The following is a 19,655-nucleotide window of genomic DNA, read 5'->3' on the forward strand; positions in this document are numbered from 1 at the left end:
CTCTTTGGCCATTCCTTAGCCCAGTCAAGTTGACATATGAAGTTAACCGTCATAATGCTTGAAAGTGGGAGAGATTATGATTCCATTTCCCGTGTGTCAGACACTGAACTTCTCCTTGTGACGGGGAGGAGATACAGATGGGCATAAGATGGCCTTAGGCTCTCCCGGGCTGGCCAGGATTCCCCCAGGGCAACTCTCACCTGCCCCACAGTGTCCTGGGTGCATTGAAGGAGGTACTCGCAGGGTGCCCTCGGTCTTTGTAGGAAGAGATATGAGGAATCAAGGAAAGCACCGGGAATGAAGTCCAGCCCAACATGGCTTCTCTGAGCCAGTACTATGTCTCTGAAGAATGTTCTGGAACTAAGTTCTGTGCCCCACTCTGAATACTTTCCATTCCAGGATTAAGTCTGAATTGCTTGTCACAAAAGCTCTTCTTCACTCTCTAATGGACTAAATGTGCTGTCCATTCTCCCATATCATCCCTGACCTTCTCTTGGAGTTGTACCCTGTGATCCTTCTGCTATGGCCTTGACTGCCTTTGCCAAGGTCAAGTCTACTTCCTAACCCCAGCAAGGTTCTTCACGCTGTCTTGGCTAGCATCTCTCCTGATACGGCTTCTGGAATCTTTCACTCTCAGTTCTTGAGTCTGTCTCCAAAGATGACTTTTCCTCCTGCTTATTCCCTGTACCCACCTTCCCCACCTTCATCTTGAGGGCAGAGGTCTGGACTATCTTTAAGTTGGCACTTAACAGACACTTACATTTGGGTAAGTGGGGATCTGGCTGAGAACACTTATTGTCAAGCAGATGTACACTAGTGCATGATGCTACACAACACAACAGGCTGAAGACCAAGGTGTTATCCATTAAGGGTTTTACGGGCAAGGTGACAATTTCCAGAATCTATTAATTAATTCATCCTTTCATTCCACAAAAAAGTTACTGCATTCCTACTGTGTGCTAGGCACTGTGTGGGGTATAGGAATTACAATTCTGAGCAAGGCAGAGATGATCATATAAGTCTCATGCATGGAGTTTATAAACTATCAGAAAAATGAAACATACTTGTTAATGGTAATTGTGATAATTAACAAGAAAAGCAAATCTAGTGGGTCTGGGAGGTGAGAGCATTCTGGGACCGGGGGAAGGGCCTCTATGAGGAAGTGGCGTTTAAGCAGTCCTGAAGAAATGTAGGAGTGACCCGGTGAAGGGGCAGAGGTGGGCATGGTGAGGAATCATTTCAGGCAGAGGGACCTGTGTGCACATAGGCTTGATGGGAACAGTCAAGGTCGATGTGAAGGGCCACACAGACTCAGCGTCTGTGGCTAGACATGGAGAGTCCAGAGCAAAGAGGAGAGTACACTGTGCTGAGGCTGGGTCAGTGAGTGGACATCACAGGACGGGTGAGGACTTCGGATTTTATCTACAGCTAGTGGGAAATGAATGGAATGGTTTCACAAGGGGAATGATATGGGCAAACGGGAATTTTCAAAATCCCTCTGGCAACTGTGAGGAGAGTGGAAGAGGGGGATCACCCTGGATTCAGGTTAGAAAGCCCTCAAGTACCCAGGAGGGAGATGGGGGTGGTTCAACCCAAGTGATGGTGATGAAGGTGGAGCAGAAGTGGAGGCCCGTCTTCTAGAAGAAATTCTAGGAGACCATGACAGACATGCCCACTCCCACTTCTAGATGAGGCAATATTCTCTGTTCCTGTGGAGTTTTCATCATAGAATTCGATGCTGTGTTGTGGCACTGTGATGCTCGTGCCTTATTTATTCCCAAGAAAGTTACAATTTCTGAACTTTCTGACTAAAAGAGAAATGAATTAATAAAATGGGACTTCCAAACACTTAAAAGGAAAGGAGTGTTTAAGGTGCTGAAGTGAGTGTTGAAAACCCAGAAAGGGGAATCTGAAAGAGCAGAAGAAGCTCTAGGACACTTTTCCGTGTTTTATCCATCAAACCTACTACAGACCAAAGCCAAATGACTTCTATAGATCTCTTTATGAAGATATTTTCAACCATTTCCCTTTGGAAAAGACTTCCTCATGTAAATCTGCAGTTCAGAGGGTGAACATGTGCAGGCTTCTTCCAGGATATGTGTGTGTGTGTGTGTGTATGTGTGCACAGAGGCTCACACACATACACATTCAACAGTTTGTATAGAACTTGGGAATAACTCCTCTGTGTTCATTTATTTTTTGTTTGACACAACAGTGTTTCCATAGCAATATGAACTTGAGTTTTTGAGAGGCTATTCTGAAGGGGCTTTGGCAAACCATGTAAAATCATTAATTGCACACGAGTCTGGCTTCTTTGGCACCAGCTTGTTATAAAGGCAGCTCGAGGGAGACTGACTGGATTGGTGGGTTTTGGAATGACACCTTTATGTTTCGCATGCACCTGTGATGGAAACTTCCTTCCTTCCCTCCGATACCTGCGGCACAGCTTCCTCTCGGGGCCTGTCCACGCCGGGCCATGAGACGACCAGAGGTACAGGCAGCAAGGATTTGCTTCTCTGGTTGGAGATTTGGGAACTCAGCGCGCTTGTTGGGCTTGTGATTGATTTCATTAAATTGTCTTTGTTAAGGGCATTCTTTTTCCGCGGCTGACCTTGGCTGAAGTCCTCACTCAGTTGCCCTCAAAAAACACAGCCCTTTCCTGTGTCTGCATCGAGTACGTTGGTTTCCTTCCTAACACTTTGTCGTCAACTTAATCAAGGCATCTTCTTGGTTAGAGCTGAGAAGGCTGAAAAAATCAGTCGGCAGATGTTCATTTCGTGTTGATTACCAAAATGTGGAAAATTTGCCCCTGTATTCTTTTACTGTTTTCTATTGAAAGCAAAATACAACTCTTTCTCCAGAGATTCTGGTTGCCAGGGGCAAAAATGCAACTTGATATTTCCTTAAATGTGGAAAGGAGTCTGGGCTCTGTCGAGCTGGTGGCATCTGTTGCCTGTCACCAGCAGCACAGGTTGGAACGCTTCTGCCCACTGCATCTTGGTATCAGAGTGGCCAAGGAAAACAGAACACAGCAAAGCACTGGATGGAACAAGCTTTCCTCATACAGAGAAGAGAGAAATAAAGATCGCTTCAGCAGTGGGTGTTGGTCCCCAGGGCCACGGGGCCTCCTAGCAGCCGACCCAGGCTGCATCTTCCCTCACCTTGTGCTGCAGCTGGAGGACTCTGTTCTCTAGCTGCAGGGGACAGATAGAGCAGTGGGGTTGTCCACCAGCATCTGAACCATTTTCTATTTGGGGGAAATTATACATCTTACGAGTCTCAGTGAGAGGAATGATTACCTTTCAGAAGCTGAAAATGCCAGCAACATACCTGTCCAACCTCCTTTGCTGCTATGGCTTGGATGTTGGTCCCACCAATGACGTGCGCCATCTTAAGACTTTGGTGCATGAGGCTATGACACCAAAACACGGCCTGTGGCTGAGGTGAGAGCACGGTATCCTCATTGGAGCAGGAACATCAGGAGGTGATTTGGATGCTTCTCGGAGACCCAGGGCAGTGTCCGAGGTGGAGATTTTGCATGACCCAGACATTTTGATTGGCTGGGTGGCTTTGCTCAGGACAATGTGGGCAGTTGTGGGAGTTTAAAATGAGCATATGCTTTTTCCCATTTGGACCATCCTAGTCCTCAACAATTTTCTATTTAAATCTATGAGTTAGCTGAGGTCCTGTAAAAGGTAGAGCTCAAGTGGGAAATAGGAAAGACACCCTGAAAAGCTTTGTAAAAGTAAAAACAAAACAAAACAAAAGTGTAAAGAGTTAAAAGTAAAGAGGATGCCACTTGGTAGTTTTGGAGCTATAAGTATCCCACAGTCATGCTTTAGGCAGCCCACAAACATCTTTGAACTAGTAACTAACATCTAAAAGTGAGGGTTTCACCAAAAAACCTGAACTTATCTTTCTATTGAAAAATCAAATATCTGGCATTATTAGACGTGCCTTGTACAAGGTTTACTGGCAGCTGCCTGCTGGAGACGAGTCGTGGGTGTTCCACCTTCCCACACTGACATCCTGCTGATATCACTCATTTATGGTTCCTGGTTGGACTCTTATCTGCAAGCAGCCAAAGCTGATTCTGACTAATTTCAGTAGAAAAAAAGTTTATTAAAATATATTCAGGGGTTCACAGACTATCTTAGGGGATCAGTGAACTGGATTAGAGGTGATGCAGGCGGGAATGACACCCTGGCTCGGCAGGTGCTACAGAACCTGGACCACCACGAAGGCTGTGGCCGGCGAGTGTAGACCCCACAGCCTGCCGCACATGCATCACCCTCTCTGATGGATGATGGTGGTTCCTGCCCCAGAACCACTGCGCCTGTTGCCACTTTCCCTAGAGAGGGTTCTGCGAGGCCCTTGCTCCCTCTCACAGACTTGTAATTCATCAGTGTCTGGAGTGGGTATGTCTCTTTGCAGAGCACGGGTCACATGTTTGCACAGTAGCTGCAAGGGAAGCTGGAAAATGAGTATGTGGCATTTTCAGCTTCTGTGGTGGGAGGCAGGCTCTGCTTCATAAAGAGGAAGAGACCCCAGGCGTAGGAAGAAGTTTCTGATATTGAGCAACCAAAAAGGACAGTGAGTGTCCACCATGGCCCCCGATGGCACTTGAGTCTGCTGCCCTCGCCTAGTACACACTAAGATCTAATTAAATACTGGTTGAATGGAGTACAAGATTAGGAACTATGGGGAAAAAAATATGGGAAGTGGGTTAGAAAAGAAGAAAAGCAGAGGAAACATGGAAGGGCAAAGGGGACAGAGAGTGAAATACAGCCACCAAAGGGAAAAATTCAAAGTCACTCATGCCTTAAAAAGCTGTGCTGTAAAACACGGCCCAATCTATTTCCTCATTCATTTGGCTTTTCTTATCTATTTTGCTTTATAAAACCTCTACAAAGCCCATGCAGAGCCCTGTGAAATTCATTTTTCTGTGGTCAGGAAATATTGGACCCAGCCCAGAAGTTGTTCAGCTCCGTCAATCACCAGGACACCGGCTGCCTAAGTGATGAGTTGCTGTATCCAAGAGGTGGTTATTTAGCCAACAGACAGATGGCAAAGAAAGGCAAGTTAGTTGGTGTATTGTTTGTCACATGGGAGGCTCACAGCCAGCTGAAATCGCCAGAAGCCAACGGATTCGGAAACCGTAGTCCATCCTTTTGGATTTGTTCCCAGAATCCTACAGGTACCCAATTAACAGGCGAAGGACCAACCAGGGCAGATTTGACTTCACCAAGCCCACAACCTAGTGATGAAGAGGCATTCTCAGAACCCCAGTGTTAGACAAAAAAATGGCTGAGCTGGTGGCGTGGCCAAAAGGAAGACACTCATAAGCCAGCGTGAAGAATGTGAAAACAAGAAACAGCTGTGAAAATGCATATCCAGGGAAGCGAAGGGCTGCTTACAGCACTTTTTCCAGAAATGTATTGAATTTCCAAGTACACAGGATGGCTTATTACACATCATAAATAATTAGTAAGAATTAGAGAAAACGTAAGTTAATTTTTGAAACTATCTCATGTTATAATTGGAAATATACTTGGAGGGGGTAGCCAAAGTTAGAATCTATGCCACAGTAATTTATTCATTTACTTCAACACCCATCTAACGCGTCTGCACTATGTGCCAGGAACTATTCTGGGAAGTCAGTTATGGTGAGCAAAACCCAGCCCACTTCTGCCTTCATGGAGCTAACAGCATAGTAGGGAAGGTGCTCTTAACCAAATAGTAAGACCAGTGAATGTAGAAGCGCAACTCCGGTAAGTACTATGAATGAAAAGCACAGAAAATTATGAGAAGGTCGTACGATGATCTAACCACTTATCTAATTACATATATGTAATACATTTAATATACATTTAAATATACATACATGTGTATATGTGTGTATATATACACATATATTTTACACATATTAAAATACAAATACATATATATTTATACATATATTTATTTATATATTTATATATGTATATATATTTGTGTATGTGTATATACACATACATAAACCTTGGATTTATGGTCAGTAGCTTTTACTAAAAATTCTGATTTAAGCCTGTCTTCTTTCCATGCCATAGTTTCATTCCCACTTGCTATCTACTGATTTTAATAATTCTAGGAATAAGTCAGTTTCTCCTCTGAATTTGGTGTCATCAATTGACAAAAAATAGTTCTGAACATACTAGAAGCCCCTTGCATTTTTGTTTCAAGCTTTCTCATGTGGTCTAGGAGGGGAAAGACCTTTGGACAGGAAGGTGTGAGCTGCCAGCAAATCCACCCTGTCACTTGTTAGCAGAGCGCCTTTCAGACCCTCTATTTCCCCACCTGTGAGACGGAGATAATATACCACCTCTCAGAAGAGTGGTGTTAGTAAAACGGGAGACATTATTAACAATTGAGGTTTCCCAAATAAAAGGAAAAAGCCCATGGACTTGCACTGTATTCGAGGGTTAGATTCTGAAGTCAGTGCACAAAGAGGGGAAAGATTGCTCCGAGTCAGTCACCCTGGAAAACTCTTTTGGAATTCTTCCCGCATCTGGCACGCCAGCTCTCAGGGAGCCCACCGCAGCCCCGTGTTTCTTTCAGAGCCGAAATAGATTGCTGTTTCTTCAGCTCAGCACCTGATTAAGTGTTTGGCTTGCTTTTAGTGGCCATGTTGTGGGAAAATACGTTAAACACTAGAATCACACTCAACGATGCAAGAGGGAGCAGGAAGGGAGACCATGGCTGCCTCAGCCTGTTCAGGCTTCCCGTCTCACACTCACCCTGGGTGTGCCACGGCTTGCAGTGGCCCGGAGAGTTACCTCTGGATTGAATTGAAGCTGTTTCTCTATCTCTTACCCCCGGAATGCACGTAGTTAGACTCAGGAAAGTTACCCGATAAATAATGGGACTACTAGCTCCTTAAGATACCTCTGTCTGGCCCCAAGCAGCCTCAGGAATTCGACAAATGCAGTATTTTTCTCCCACCCCTGTTTGGCTTTCTGATTCCTCTGCTGCTGCGGTGACTGTTTCTGACCAACTTGACTCTCTGTATAGTTTTCACTTTGGAGAATCCATCTATTTCTGCTAAATGCTCCTTTCAGACTCTGAGTGATGAGACCCAATGATTAAGACAATGGGGAAGAAAGAAATAGAAAGAAAATGAAATTCTCTGCTCATCCCTGCAGGGAGCTCACAAACCTGCCTGGCGCCTGCGCTTCGTGGAAGAGCTGTAGCCTTGTGGAATTATTGGAGATCACTCACTTCAGCCTAGTCACTCTGGAACTCGGGCACTCATCCAGCAATGATGACTTGCCCCGCAAACTTGGCTTTGATTTTTGTCGCTGCACTAGGTGTCTGAGCCTTGATTCTCGCTCACCCTTGGGCAGGCTACGTTCTCCCTCATTATAATGTCTGTGAGGTTAAGTTGTAGCCAGAGCTCGCCAACAGCTGACGGACCTTGGTCCAGGGTACTGCAGGCACCACTCCCCTGTAGTCATTAATAGATTCCTTAATTTACTGATAATAATCGCTACCTTTAATTAAGCACCTCCTGTGTGCCCAGTACTGCACTAAGTTCCCTGCTTATATTTCCCCAACCAACCCCCACAATGAGCTATGGACTGGGTATTATTTTTATGATTGCAGTTTTCCTGGCTGAAGGAAGGTTTGTAACTTTCCCCGTGGTCATAAAGTAGTACATGAAGCTGATTCTAAATATGCTGTTTTTAACCGAAGGGCTGGCTAATCAGCCCTTGGTGGATGCACCCCACCAGCAGCATTGGCAAAAGGCTGTCTGCTTCAAATTCACCTGGGTGCTGGCTAATAAACAGAGTCCTGTTCCACGGGCAGAACCATCATCTCAGAGTCTGCACCGATAATAAGCCTCCCAGCAGATTCTTACAAATAGGAGCCATTGCTTAGGGCCCTGCATGCAGACTGTCTTTATGCATGCACCCAAAGCTATGATAGCAGTGGCTGGAGCCTGTCATGTGCCCTGCACCGAGCTCCGGCTTTCTCGCTGTAGAAAGGGTCACATTGTGTCTAAAATGGAATCAGAAATTTTATTACTACTTATGAGCTCTACCAGTTGCAATGTAATATTATTTTTTCTTAAATGTATACTGTGAGGCTTTGTATGTCCGGGCATCTTCCTAGACTTTGAGTGAATGAGTTTTTAGAGTTGGATCAATATAACAAAAGAAAGGACATTGCTGTTCAACCAATGCTGCTTATGAGAAAGACTGTTAGTTCCTTTTCTCTCCAAACTTTAATTAAGTTTAAATTATGAAAAAAGAGGTTTAAAGTAGTAGAGTCCTACTGAATAGTCTACCCTGCACCCATTTTCCTTTAAAAAAAATTTAAATATGCATCACAATGTAATATATAATTGCTGTGACTGTTCAAATAATAAACATCTGAAGTCAAATAGGGTTTTCTTTCCTTCTATTCCGTTTCTCTAAAATTGATGATTTGCTGTCTAGCTTTTCATATTTCCTCTGCTTATTTGAAAATATCCTATTTATACAGACTTATAGACTAGCAATGTGGAATCACACAATACAAATTAATCTGTTTCCCGTTTTCGCTTCACCACATATTGCTTGTTTCTAGGAATTGTCCTCTCCCCCCAACCTGCTCCTGTAACACACCTGCTGTAACTCTGCTTCTCTGGCCAAGGTCCGGCAGTGAATCTCTTCCTTGGGATTTCAGGGCATCCTCACGGTGGGTGGATCTGTTATGTGGAAAATTTGCGAGTGTCAGATGTCCTTGCTGATCATGTGAGCTTCGGAGAAAGTTAGATTGTAAGCAAAAGAATAATGCAGATGTACCAAGGAGAGACAGAGAAAGTGATGGAGAGGGAAAAGGGCAGAGGGAGGGAGGGAGGGAGGGAAGGAGGAAGGGCGGGAAGGAGGGAGGGCGATGCTTTGGGTTATCCACAGGCTTCATTCCATTCCACTGGGTCCTTCCAATAAATCCCTTCTGTGCCTCATTGGCTTTCCATTCTTAGTAACTAAGGGTGGGACTAAACATTTCAAGCCTACAACATTTTTTGAAAGATTTTCGTTTCCTATCATATTTATAGTGAGTCAATGTGTATTATTTCCCCTCTGAGAAATTAGTGTAATGATGCTACTTTATACAGTACACCTTTTTTTTTTTTTTTGCCTTCCTTCTCTGCTAAATGCTTTTTTCCCAAGAAGTTGATAATCCATGGAGAATACAACAAAGAAATCAGCAACCTCAGAAAATTGTGAGAAACTAGTGATAAAACAACTGAGACAAGCCCAGGTATATGGGTGGCATGGAGTCTGCCTGCAGCCCTAACCCAGGAGTCTGAGTGCTCCGTCACCCTCAGCCACGTTCCTCGTTGGCCAGCCGTGGTGATCAGAGGACCGCAGACAAACTGTCTCAGATTGTAAATTACAAAACCAATTAAAAGTGGCTCTTAACTCATCCATCTCCTTGTCCCCACACATATGATCTTCGTGCAAAACCAGTCAGTCGTGTGGCGTCTCCAGAGGGAATCCTGAGGATTTCCTCAGCACCGCTTTGGAACATTCCAGGACCCCTGTGTTGGTTGTTCACAGAGCCCTTTTCTCCTCGAGCTCCTAATTCCCCCTTGAAAAGCAGCATTTTCTTGGGTTGATCACTGTCACTTCAGACAGCAGAGGGTAATTAAACAACCCCCTGGGCCTTAGTCAGGCCATGATGGGAGTCTCACTGCTCTTTCTCGATTTCTCACCTTCTGCCTGGCGGACCCGTAGCTCTGTCGGCTTTCATTCAGCCCCTGGGTTATCTTTCAGGCCAGGTCCTTAGAGCTGAATACCTGGTGTGTCTGTTTGCCTTCTTAGAGAGACATATATATATATTTTTTAACGGAAAACTGCGCATGCATCCATACTGTCTTGGGCTTGCTGGAAACTTGGCTTCTCTAAGGGATGGTCAAACAAGAAGGCATGGGATGTACTGACCACGCAAGTGTTGCTTTCCTGTGCATGATCGGTTCAGATTCTGATGTGCTTTACTAATATACTTTACGTTGAGGCCAACTGCAGAGAAGTGAAATCGTTAAAGGTCCAGCAACAAAATTCCTGGACCCCAGATACAATCTGGGAATCTCAGACAAGGGGAACATCTGGGTCACAACTAGGTTTTCTAATAGCATGTTTTCAACCAAAAAAAGAAAAGAAAAATAGATCTGTGCTGGGACTGGAACAAAAACTTGGACTCGATCCTATTTCTTTTCTCCTGGGGAAGCCGGAGCTGGAGTAGGGGGTGGGGAGCAGGTGGTGCTTCCTTTCCCACAATGTTAGGAAAATGTTTCCCACAGGCAGGGGATCGGATTTGCCAATGTCTTTCGGCAGGAGATGCATGGGCGTCTGTGGTAGGATTTCTAGGACGCTGTTCTAATGACGATTCCGGATGGCAAGAACAGTGGTAGGTTACTAAACCTAGCTCAAGTGAAATGAGTTTTATTGCAAGGATACAGGAGGCTCTCAAGAGACCCAAGGTTAGGAGTTAGGAGCTGCAGGTTGCCTATTCACTGCCTCCCTCCCTCTCTCTCTCAGAAGGACACAGTCTCCAGAGTCAGCTCCTGTCACAATGTGGTCAGTCCTGTTTCTTCCAACACGCTCCTCTGCTTCAACTTGCACGTGGCCCTCAAATGGCCCAGCCATGAGACTACAGACCTCTCCTCTGAGGACCAGTGCTTACTTCATGCCTCCTCGGTGTCTCCTTCAGACCCTAAAGAGAGAGAAAATCTGGCAGCCTCAATTCATCTGGCTGAGTCAGGCCGTCCTAGTCACGAACTTCTGGTATCACATGGATCAACAACCTATGCTGTTCAATCGGCTGTGGTTGAACGGCAGACAGGATTCTGTGATTCACAATATCTGATAGCTCCTCTTGGAAAGAGTCGACAGCTAATGTGTTTCACATCTTCAGAATAGCCCGAATAGGGAACCTCTTTTAGCAAAGAACCAAGACTTCCATCTCCAATTAGCTAGGATGCTTGAATTTAAATTTTACTGAGAGATTCATTTAAACGGGTTTATAAGGTGAATGACAGATAATTACATTCTAGTTGGAAGCATCCAGTCATTCTACAATCAATTAGTGAGTCTGTCATGTGGTCACTCTGCTGGATTTGGGGGCTACAAAATGAGTGCTTTTGGTGAGGGAAGGAGGAGGAAAGGAAGCATGTTCTTTAAATCTGAGTTTTTGCAGGAAGGAAGATGCTGGAGAAGGAAAGATGAGTGACATTCAGCATTGTAACAAATGACATGGCAGGAACACCTGTCAATTAGAAGTGGTATTCACCCCAGGGGAGTAGAGTCTGGAGGCCCTTACGGCTCCAGGTACCAACTCTTTAGTTGTAAGATTATAGGGAGGTGGGGCCTGGGGGAAATACCAACCAGTAGGAGTATTTCCGGTTTGAACAATTGGAATTGCAGTATGGTGCTTATGGCTCAGTACCTGGCCCTCCTGAAGGGGGGTGCAAGACTGGAGTTATAGGTGTGGCTTCTGCTGGGGGGGGGGCTTGAATTCATGCTAATGAGGATGTCCTTCCTTCAGAAAAAAGTGGGTGCCGTCCATTGCCACGCTGGGCTCAACAAACGTCTCTTCAATTAATTAGTCAGTACATTTCAAGGAACTCTGAATGGCTTCTGGGGATGGTGTTTTGATGAAAGATGTGGTGCCTGCCCCTTGGCAGCTGGGAGTCTGGAAGGAATTTAGTAAAGGCGCGACATGACCCTAAAGCCTCACGGAACCGGAGGGCTGAAGGGCCCTTCCTGGAGTCCCACCCTCTCAGGAAGGGCAAGTGACTTGGCCAAGTCACGCAGCCGGTCACAGAGACAAGCCTTTCCTTCTCAGTGGCAGCTGTGAAAGAGAAAGATAAATCTTGCCAATCAGAGGCCAAGATGGCAGTGGGGTGGCACAGGGGAGAGGGGACACATCAAGAGGGGAGGAAAGTGCTGTATTCTCAGGAGTGGGCTTGGCTATTTTAGGGGTACGGTTTCGGAGGACTTCTTCTTGTTGAGTTCTCCCTCTCTTACTCTTTTTCTGGCCTTGCCCGGGGTGGGCTCGCGGTGTGGGCAGGAAGGTGCGCCCCTGAGGCTTCCAGGCCGCTCTTGCGGGAGCGGAAGGCACCAGGCCCCTCCTCCCAGCACCCCGCCTTCGGTTCGGGTCCGCCCCAAGGCTTCCCAGAGCTCGCCAGGCCCCAAGGCTCTGTGGAGCAGCGCTGGGCCGGGCGCGGTCGGGACTCCGGCGGGTCCTCAGGTGCGGGGCAGAGCGTCGTGCGGAGGCCGCCGCGGCCCATCAGGGTCCGCAGCTCCGGCTGGCGGCGCCGCGCTCCGCTCGGAGGGCTCTGGGCGCGGGGAGGGACGAGGAGAGCCGCAGCCCCCACCGCCCGCGGAGGCAGAGGAGGGGGCGAGGAGGCGCAGGGCTGGGGCTAGCGCATCAGCAGGGCTGTGGGCGCCTCGTCCTGCTCACGCGCTTTCCGTGCCGCACGCTCCCGGAGGCGGAGTGGCCTCGGACGTTGGCAGCCAGAAGCCGTGTGCGCCCCGCTTGCTCCCGTTAAACGCCAGGTGGGAGCTGCTTAGCTGGGGTCACCGGACTTTTGCTCCCCCTTTCCCGGGATCCCGCGGGTTGAGCTGAGGCCAAGCCCAGCTGGACGCTGCGCTCCTATAAATAACGCGCGTGTACCGCTTGGCGCTCTCCCGGCTGCGCGAGGACAGAGAAAGTTGTGCGCAGACACTCCGGGCGTGAGGCAGAGGCAGGAAAGGACCCCGCGGGCTGAGCCGCCCCGCACCCTGGAGCTGATCCCGCGAATCGGGGCTTTTCGTCCTGGGGACCCGGCTGGCCGCTGCCTACCTGCGGACGTCTGAGCGACACCGAGCTTTGGGGAATTTTTGACCAAGCGAAAGCGAGAGTCGCTAGAGTGCTGGCCGTGAACACAGCCTCTCGTTCTTCTCGGGTCCGGGAAACATCTGCCTCTGTCATCCGTCCCTGCCGCCAGCCGGCCGCGCGTAGGACCAACACCGGCACCGCTCTGCACCCGCCATCCCCGTGGCTTCTCTGAGTGCTCTCCCTTTTCCTGCACCGCGGCTCACCTGGGGATGCTTGGGTTTGGGGTGAGCATTTACTATCATGTTCCTCTTTGAGGTGTGAATGTGAGGGTTTGGAGACTTTTAGATGTCTGGGAACAAGGAGGGGTGCCGGGGCCCCAGGCAGGGCTGATTCTTGGGCGGAGGAGGGTGGGGGTAGGGGGTTCTGCATGAGCTCCTTAAAGGACAAAGGTAACAGAGCCAGCGAGACAGCGCGAGGGGAGACTTTGACTTCAAACCACAGAATTGGTGGAAGTGTGCGCGCCGCCGCCGCCGTTCCTGCAGCGCTGTCGATCTAGCCACTGGCATCTTCCCGAGCTCCGGGGTCCCGGGGTAGGAGGCGACTCCGGCGAGCAGAAACGCCCGCCGGCGGGCTGAGGCTGCCCTCGCGGTTCACCATGGGCTCCGGGCTCCGGGCGCTGTCCGTGGTGGTGCCCGCCGTGCTGCTGGTTCTCGCGCTGCCGGGGCTGCCCGTCTGGGCGCAGAACGACACGGAGCCCATCGTGCTGGAGGGCAAATGTCTGGTGGTGTGCGACTCGAACCCGGCCACGGACTCCAAGGGCTCCTCTTCCTCCCCTCTGGGGATCTCGGTCCGGGCGGCCAACTCCAAGGTCGCCTTCTCGGCGGTGCGGAGCACCAACCACGAGCCGTCCGAGATGAGCAACAAGACGCGCATCATTTACTTCGATCAGGTCAGACCCCCGAGGGATACGGGGCACCGAGGGTGGAGGGGGCGAATAGCCAGGCATCTCAGACCCGAGCTGTCTGCTGAGGCTGAGCTCCTCTGACCGGCATGTGGGGGATCACGTAGGCACTCGCATCCCCAAATACGTCTGGGCTGGAAACTTCCAATGTCTCTCCCACCGCCACACCTTCCCCCATCCCTCCTGACCTCTGGAAGAGGCTGCTTTGTCGGTGGGAGAAAGGCTGGGAGCGCAGGGCCAGGCACCAAAAGCTCAGGACAAGTTTAACAGCAACAGGTCCGTAGGACCTGGCGGGAATCTGGTGCCTGGACTTCGCAGTCTCTTGGCCAGAGCTTGGTCCCCTGCCTCAGACCCCGGGGCCGCCTAGGCCCTTGCGTTCGGCGGTACCCTGGCAGACGCAGGATCAATGATTTGTTTCTCCCAGGTGGAGAAGCTTCTCCCCAAAGAGAGCTCTGGGGGACCACAGTCTCTGCAGAAATATTGCAGGTGACGCGGGAGGCGGGCAGGGGCGGCCAGGGTCCCTTCTTGCTCACCTTTCCGCTGCCGGGATCCCCATATCCTGTTGCAGGCGTCGCTGCAGGGGAAAACCCTTCTCTGGTGCTTGGAGAAAGTTGCGGAGGAGGAGAAGCAAAGGAACTGGGCAACTGTGCTGAGCTCCCATAGGGAAGCGCTGGGGAGCCGGTTTTGCCTTCCCCTGCTCCTGTCCTTTCAGAGAATTGCAAATTACTGTGAAAAGACAGACTTTGGGGTTGAGGGTAGGGGGTGGCAGAGGAACTGATGAAATCTGTGGCTTCTTTTAAGCAACCTGGAGCTCAGAGGTTTGGCAGATGAGAAAACTCAGGATGTCAGCTTAGCTTTAGCAAGGCGTCTTAAAACTGAAAACTGACTCTAGGGTTGTAATTTCAACCCTGAGAGTACCCAGAGTCTTTTTAATTCCGAAGTCACATATGTGTTTCACAGTTGTATGCAAAGCCACATGTGTAGGAACACAGGTTAAGTGGTACTGCAGGATGTGCCAGGGAAGGGATGAGGTGACATCGTAGTCCTTATTTAACTCTTCCTAAGTAATGCACTCTCCAGAGCTGGCCAAACACAAGAAAATGCCTTTCTGGGGCTACCTATCAGATAGCCATAATTTTTAAGGAATTAAGCAGTCCCGTTGGGGTTTTGGTGCAGTATTTTCCATCTTGATGGCAATAAAGTCTAGCACCACCCCTGGTTTGTGTTTCAGTGCATTAATTAAGTGTTGGAATTCTGTGGGCATCGCACTATCCTCTGTACAGTGCATCCTTTTCAATGACCTTTCCATCAATTAGGAGAAGAGAAGGGTTTGTTCTTCTGTGCGGGAGCCATGCATTTTAGACACAGCAAGACACATTTAGTTATAAATCTTGATGTGCCTAGATGCTCTAATTACAACGTAGAGTCAACATCCAGCCTTATGTGTAGTCAACAGTAATCAGCCATTTCCGTTATTGCTAATGAATTACGCTACTTGTGTCTGATTCAGGAAGTCCCCTCTAAGTATCTCAATTTATTTTAAATGTGCTTGGAAGAAAAATCTTCGCAAAGCTCCTGTTGGGGGTTGTTGCATAGCTGGTGATTTGTTGTTGAAAAATCATCGATCATCAGGTCCGAAAGAAATCTGATGCTTACTTGGAAGAAGGTGAAATCTCAGAATAAAATTATACACATCCATGTATTTAAGTCAGGGTTGAGCCTGTATATTTACCCGGCCGTCACTATATTCTAGATCGTTGCTCAGAGGTAATAGTATGTCTTTAGGGAATTATGCAAAAGGGTGAATATTAGTATGAATGTAGTGTTTAAAAGAGATAGTACCAGGTTGCCATCGATATAGAGGAAATATATCTTTATAGGGACATCTGGTTTTTACACACAGATGGGTTACACAGCAATACCCATCTATGCGTCCATTCAGCACTTACAGATTTATCTCTGGGAGAGAAATGGAAGAAACCCTAGTCATTTTACAACTCCCCCTCCTCCAACTCTCTCTCTTTCTCTCTCTCTCACAGGAAGGGGCTTACCTATGTGACATTTACAAATTTGGTTTAAGAAGTCACTTAATCAGTAGAACCAGACTGAACGTCTTGGAATACAAAATGCATTGTTGCTTTCTTGGGAAATGGTACCTGATTTTATTTTTTGTTTGTGACCCTGGAACTTTAAATACAGAGCAGGTGATTGATATGAACGTAATGGGTACCCCTGGAAGCACAGGAGAAGGCCACCTCTTTCACAGTCTGTCTGTCTTCATGCTGTACTCTTTGGCAGTCTACAAAGGCTGAGTCATTGCCAAGATATAATTAAGGGTTCGATGGCAGAGGAATGAGGAAAACTGGCCATGGATCTTAGGAGGGGTTTGGCGGAGGCTCAGAGCGGGGCTGGGCATTCAGATCACTCTGTGCACCAACTGTTCAGTATCATGGATTATGTCACATGGTGGAGGGAGTGCCCAGGCCTCTGTGTGATGTGTCCAGCAATGACTGCAGAGAGCCCGTGGACGCCTATTGGCTGTCTGGAAAACTCTACTTCTGGCTTGTACAGGGTGGGGATGTAAATACGTGGCCGATGACTGTCATAGGATTCTCAAGGTAAAGCTGGTATTTATAAGCCCTCTTATGTTACCTCAATGTTTCCAGAGCCAGTGGGCCTTGCTGGAAATGGAGGCATGAATACAGAGCAGTTACTTTATTTTTTCCTTGACCGTTTAAAAGACCAAAGAAACTTCCAATATACAAATCCACTTTCCAAGTCACTAAAGAGGAAAGGAACAGAACTCAACGTTTTATTCTTAAGCTAGTTGTTGATTAAGAAAAAAAGAGAAAAAGGAGGAAGGAAGGATTCTGATACTTATAGAAGAGAATATTATAATAATTTACTGTTATTTATTTTTATTTGTAGATCCTAGTAAATGTGGGTAATTTTTTCACCCTGGAGTCCGTCTTTGTAGCACCAAGGAAAGGAATTTACAGTTTCAGTTTTCACGTAATTAAAGTCTACCAGAGCCAAACAATCCAGGTATGTGTTTTGACCTGTTCCCTTTTTGTCCCCAAACAACAGTGTTTATTGGTTGTGGGTTATTTATTTTTCTGAAGGTGTAGTTTCACTGTAAAAATAACCATCTTTTCACAGTTTATTTTTAAAACACTTAATTTCCAATCTTCTTTATAACATCCATTAAGGCATGTGACAAGAAGCATATAGAAAATAAAATCAGTTAAACATCTTACCTTAATAACAACCAACCATTTAAAAAGAATGGTTTGGTAAGAGCTCTGTGGCACAAAGCCCTTTATAAAATTCTGATTTCATTTAGCGCATGGGCAAAAATTATGTGAACTTGTAAGGAAAAACCTTGTAAGACTAACAGAGTTTTTCAAGTGCATACTAAATAAATAAAACACATTTGCCATCACTGTTAAAAATGAGGAGAAAAAGTTAACCATTCAGAACAAATTTGAGAAGGAACAATTATTCACCATCCTTTTTAAACAAGAATGTGCTTATGCTTATGCTTTAAATAGTTTATCCTTAGTTACTCCGATGCTAGTGAATTCGACCAATTGCAATTCCACAGTTAACGATATATTTTATGTTGTGTTTTCTAAGGAAAAGGCCTTGCCTTTATACTCAAAGACAACAAGGGGGCTGCTTCCTAAAATGTTCAAATATGCGAACGACCAATAACACCAATATATGTCTTTGGAATTCCAGAATAACTTTTTATCTTATCCTTGATGTTTGTACTGTATGCTATGTACATATGAACGACAGATTCACCTATCTATCACTTTTACGTATCTTAGTGAATGGGTAAATTGAGCAGCCTAAGATTTAATTTATTCAGTATTATTGTTAATGCAAAAGGAATGAGTATCTAGTAAACAAATGTACCACCATGGAAAAATTGTTTCCCCAGCCCCACGCTTTAGAAGTTTATGTAATGCTGCATACAGTATAATCACACTCATACTGGTATGTAGAAAAGTGAATACATTTTGAGTTTATTATTTGTTAATAATTATGAGTTTATGAATTGTTAGTTCTTTGCTAATTATCCATCATTCAAATAGTCAGTGGTGTTGGTGTTTATTATTATCAGTACACATTTCTTATCAGGGAAAACAGAAAAAGAAATCACAACACACAGAAAACCCATGATTTCAAATGCTTTTCAGCGCTGTGCCTGTCCCAGCAGCACAGTAACCTGCAAGGAAGTTGGTAGAGTCTTGCTATGTCTGGTTTCATCAGGGTGAACAGTACTGGGTCTCTTTATACTAATATACTGGGGAGCCACCGACTATCTTTATTCACAAAAGGCTGCTATGGAATATGAGAAATAAATAACGTAGTAAGCTTAATTCGTATGCCGAGGGGAGGTGAGTTTTCACGTGCCTCAGTTGCTCTCCGTGGAGGGTGTTCTTCGGTAGGCAGTTAAGGAAATTTCTATGGGAGAAATTTCAATTTTTGTTAAATAAAAAAGAATGAGCTTAGTAGACATACTGTGTCTAGCCGCTACAATTGGCTAATGTGAAAGGAAGGGGATACACTCACTACACAGCAGATATTTTACCAGCTCTGTCATCTTAGACATTATTTATTATCCCTGGTAGATGCTCTGACTTTCAAGAGAGCTTTTCAGTGATTTTTTTTTTTTTCTTCTTGTAGGTTAACCTGATGTTAAATGGAAAACCAGTGATATCTGCTTTTGCGGGGGACAAAGACGTTACTCGTGAAGCTGCCACCAACGGAGTCTTACTCTACCTAGATAAAGAGGACAAGGTTTACTTAAAACTGGAGAAAGGTAACTTGGTCGGAGGCTGGCAGTATTCCACGTTCTCTGGCTTTCTCGTCTTCCCCCTATAGAGTTGGATTTCTCCGTGAGGTTGAACCAGGTGAGGGGCAGCCCACCCCCGAGTTGTCGGAAGATCATTTTCTCATCATCAGACTGATGTCTTTTATTGGTTTCTCCTGGGGGAATATGGATTCTCTTTAAGGATTCTAGATCTGTCCGAACCAATACGGTTCCACAGATTATTTATGTGTGTGTGTGTGCGCGTTCAGTATATTTGGATCAGGATCACAGCGGCAACACCCATCTATGCGTCCATGTAACAGTTAAAAGCTGTCTGCGGGTTTATTCTGAATTTAATTTCCTGGAATTGCTGAATTCCTTGCCCATGTGGCATTGTATGTATTTGTTTTTAAAAGACCGGCAACCGGCTCTAAGAATGAGAAAAACTCGCACTCAGACTTCAATCGATGGTTAGTGTGATACTGCCAAAGAGCTGTATCCTGCGCTGGTATATTGATCACACGTGTTTTTATTCCCTTGGAATGAGTTTGTTTTGTCTTAAGGTACCTGGGAATTGTTTTTCAGTGACTGGCTCTGTGTCTTCACTAACGATAGGGTCAAAAATGGCTTGCCCGCAGATTTAGCCTGTGAGATCACCAACGTGAGTTCCCTTAAAAAAAAAAAAAAAAAGAATGCTTCATAGTTGTATTTTAATTATATATGTGAAAGAGTCATATTTTCCAAATTATATTTTCTAATAGGAAGAATAGATCATAACTCTGACAAGGAAAAAGTTGCTTTCCTGAGTTCTAAATGCGGAATCCTCATACCTCCCCGCCTCCGCAGGAAATCTTATACTTTGTTGCTCAAGTTTAATTAACATGATGGATAATAACCACTTTATTAAAAACCTAAAGGATTTCTTTTTCCGTAGACATGACCACTTTGTTAACTGGAGATGGGATGCCCTTGTTTTTAATTATACCTATTTTTCAAACCTTCCGTTGTGTTTGAAGTATCTGGTTT

At 46.2% G+C, this 19,655-nt stretch overlaps 1 protein-coding gene across 1 annotated transcript; it reads left to right on the forward strand.

The window, feature by feature from the left end:
* Positions 1-12,040: 12,040 nt before the first annotated feature.
* On the forward strand, positions 12,041-19,319 carry CBLN4 (cerebellin 4 precursor). Its single transcript, XM_033094388.1, has 3 exons — positions 12,041-13,795; positions 16,736-16,852; positions 18,503-19,319. Exons 1-3 carry the CDS (start codon positions 13,502-13,504, stop codon positions 18,698-18,700), a joined length of 609 nt encoding a protein of 202 aa, XP_032950279.1. The 5' UTR covers positions 12,041-13,501; the 3' UTR covers positions 18,701-19,319.
* The last annotated feature ends 336 nt before the right edge of the window (positions 19,320-19,655 follow it).

Source organism: Rhinolophus ferrumequinum, chromosome 23 (assembly GCF_004115265.2).
Source record: "Rhinolophus ferrumequinum isolate MPI-CBG mRhiFer1 chromosome 23, mRhiFer1_v1.p, whole genome shotgun sequence".
In the NCBI taxonomy this organism is placed as follows: Eukaryota; Metazoa; Chordata; class Mammalia; order Chiroptera; family Rhinolophidae; genus Rhinolophus; species Rhinolophus ferrumequinum.

Bases quoted from the DNA above. Each gene is read 5' to 3' on its own strand.
- CBLN4 (XM_033094388.1), top strand. From the start codon at position 13,502: ATGGGCTCCGGGCTCCGGGCGCTGTCCGTGGTGGTGCCCGCCGTGCTG. The intron at 13,796-16,735 runs GTCAGACCCCCG...TTTTATTTGTAG, and splicing joins GCATCATTTACTTCGATCAG to ATCCTAGTAAATGTGGGTAA. The intron at 16,853-18,502 runs GTATGTGTTTTG...TTCTTCTTGTAG, and splicing joins ACCAGAGCCAAACAATCCAG to GTTAACCTGATGTTAAATGG.